Source organism: Macadamia integrifolia, chromosome 13 (assembly GCF_013358625.1).
Source record: "Macadamia integrifolia cultivar HAES 741 chromosome 13, SCU_Mint_v3, whole genome shotgun sequence".
Taxonomy (NCBI): Eukaryota; Viridiplantae; Streptophyta; class Magnoliopsida; order Proteales; family Proteaceae; genus Macadamia; species Macadamia integrifolia.
In genome coordinates, this window is record NC_056569.1 from 15,818,345 (window position 1) to 15,820,046 (window position 1,702).

Consider the following 1,702-nt stretch of genomic DNA (forward strand, 5'->3'; position numbering starts at 1 on the left):
ACCAATTATTAACTTGTATGAGTGCAGATCCTAGTTCACAAAAGGAACCAAATTACAGATCCAGCCTCTCGACGAAGATAAGCACCAACACAACCAGTACCCTACATATATCCTCATGATTCCATGATTTTTTTTCTCTTCTGGGCGCGGTATTTTATGAGCGAACAAGAGTCACATGCATTCTGCTAAAAAACAATGCAAGACACCGTGACCAGGGTTGCCTAATATTAGCTGACATACCAATGATGTAACCTAGACTCGCGTGTCTCCATGGTAATAGATCCACGTGGAAGGGCCAAAACACATATCTACAAATTTCTTCATTAGTGGGCCAAGTGCTATTTGATTCATTGCTTTGGTTGACACGTGTAAACTCATCCTTTATGTGAAAATGTCATAACGTTGGTGGGACTGGTTGGTAGTCCGCTTTTTAACCCTTTCTAGAGCTTTAACAGTCCACCAATGGAGGTCCCGGCCATGGCCGCCCCACAAAAAAATCAGACACTAAAGACTCACGGGTGAACATTATCTTGGCTCACGGGGCTTTTAATGCTTATGATCATTCTTGTCCTATTGTAATCCAAACTCCTATATACATGAAGAGAAAATTTTTAATTTCTAGCTAGTAACCGTCAATTAGCCTGTCACCAGCTTCTTCTTCTTCTTACAGAACCCATACAATGAAAATCCATCAGCTCCTCCTCTTCCTTCTAGTGCTCTCTGTCGCCGGCATAGACAATGGAGAAATTGCTGTTCAATTGGACCCGGCGGCGGCAATGCCAGTAGTTCACCGGAAGGTGCCGGACAATGAGACAGTGCACCAAGTGTCTAAACAGTTATGTTGGGGTTGCATAGGTGAGTCCCTACAGTTCTTGTATGCTCATAACTTGGTTAGGGCATCAAAATGGGAGCTCCCTCTAATGTGGGATTACCAACTAGAGAAATATGCGAGATGGTGGGCAGGGCAGAGGCAAGGAGACTGTAAATTGCAACATTCTTTCCCAGAGGGTGACTTCAAGCTAGGTGAGAACATATATTGGGGTAGTGGCTCTAGTTGGAACCCTACAGATGCTGTGTCTGCATGGGCTGATGAAGAGAAGTACTATAACTATGTGACTAACACATGCCAAGCTGGACAAATGTGCGGCCACTACACGCAAATCGTGTGGAGGAACACTCGACGGATTGGATGCGCTCGTGTCCTTTGCAACGATGGCGATGTTTTTATGACCTGTAATTACGATCCAGTGGGTAATTACATTGGTGAGCGCCCGTATTAACTACTAAGTCAGGGTTGTAGGTTTTTAGGGTACTATATTAGTAATTTGAACTCTAGTATTGAATTATTGATCTCCGGGGGTTGGTGGTTGAAAGTAATGATACAGGGGGATGCATAGAAAAACTATATTTGTGTTACTGCATATGAAAGATATAACTAAGTGAAGAAGTAGCTATTACTCTACCACCCTCAGCCCCAACCCCAACCTCCCCACCCCCCCACCCCCAAAAAAAAAAGTAGCTATAGGTATTTAGTCATTTATAGATAGATGCTGATGTGGGAGCATGGTTTTAAAAATCAGATTAAATCGGTTATGATTGACCAGATCGGATTGATATTGGCCAAGTCCAATCCCCAATATCGATCTCTATGGTATCAATCACTGATAAGGTATAAGGATAAAATGGTCCAAAACAACATTTT

The 1,702-nt window shown here is 42.9% G+C and overlaps 1 protein-coding gene across 1 annotated transcript; it reads left to right on the plus strand.

Moving 5' to 3' along the window:
- Positions 1-602: 602 nt before the first annotated feature.
- LOC122059272 (pathogenesis-related protein PR-1-like) lies at positions 603-1,462 on the plus strand. The gene has a single exon (XM_042621975.1). The coding sequence runs from the start codon at positions 681-683 to the stop codon at positions 1,278-1,280; it is 600 nt and encodes a 199-aa protein (XP_042477909.1). The 5' UTR covers positions 603-680; the 3' UTR covers positions 1,281-1,462.
- Positions 1,463-1,702: the final 240 nt, after the last annotated feature.

Bases quoted from the DNA above. Each gene is read 5' to 3' on its own strand.
- LOC122059272 (XM_042621975.1), top strand. From the start codon at position 681: ATGAAAATCCATCAGCTCCTCCTCTTCCTTCTAGTGCTCTCTGTCGCC.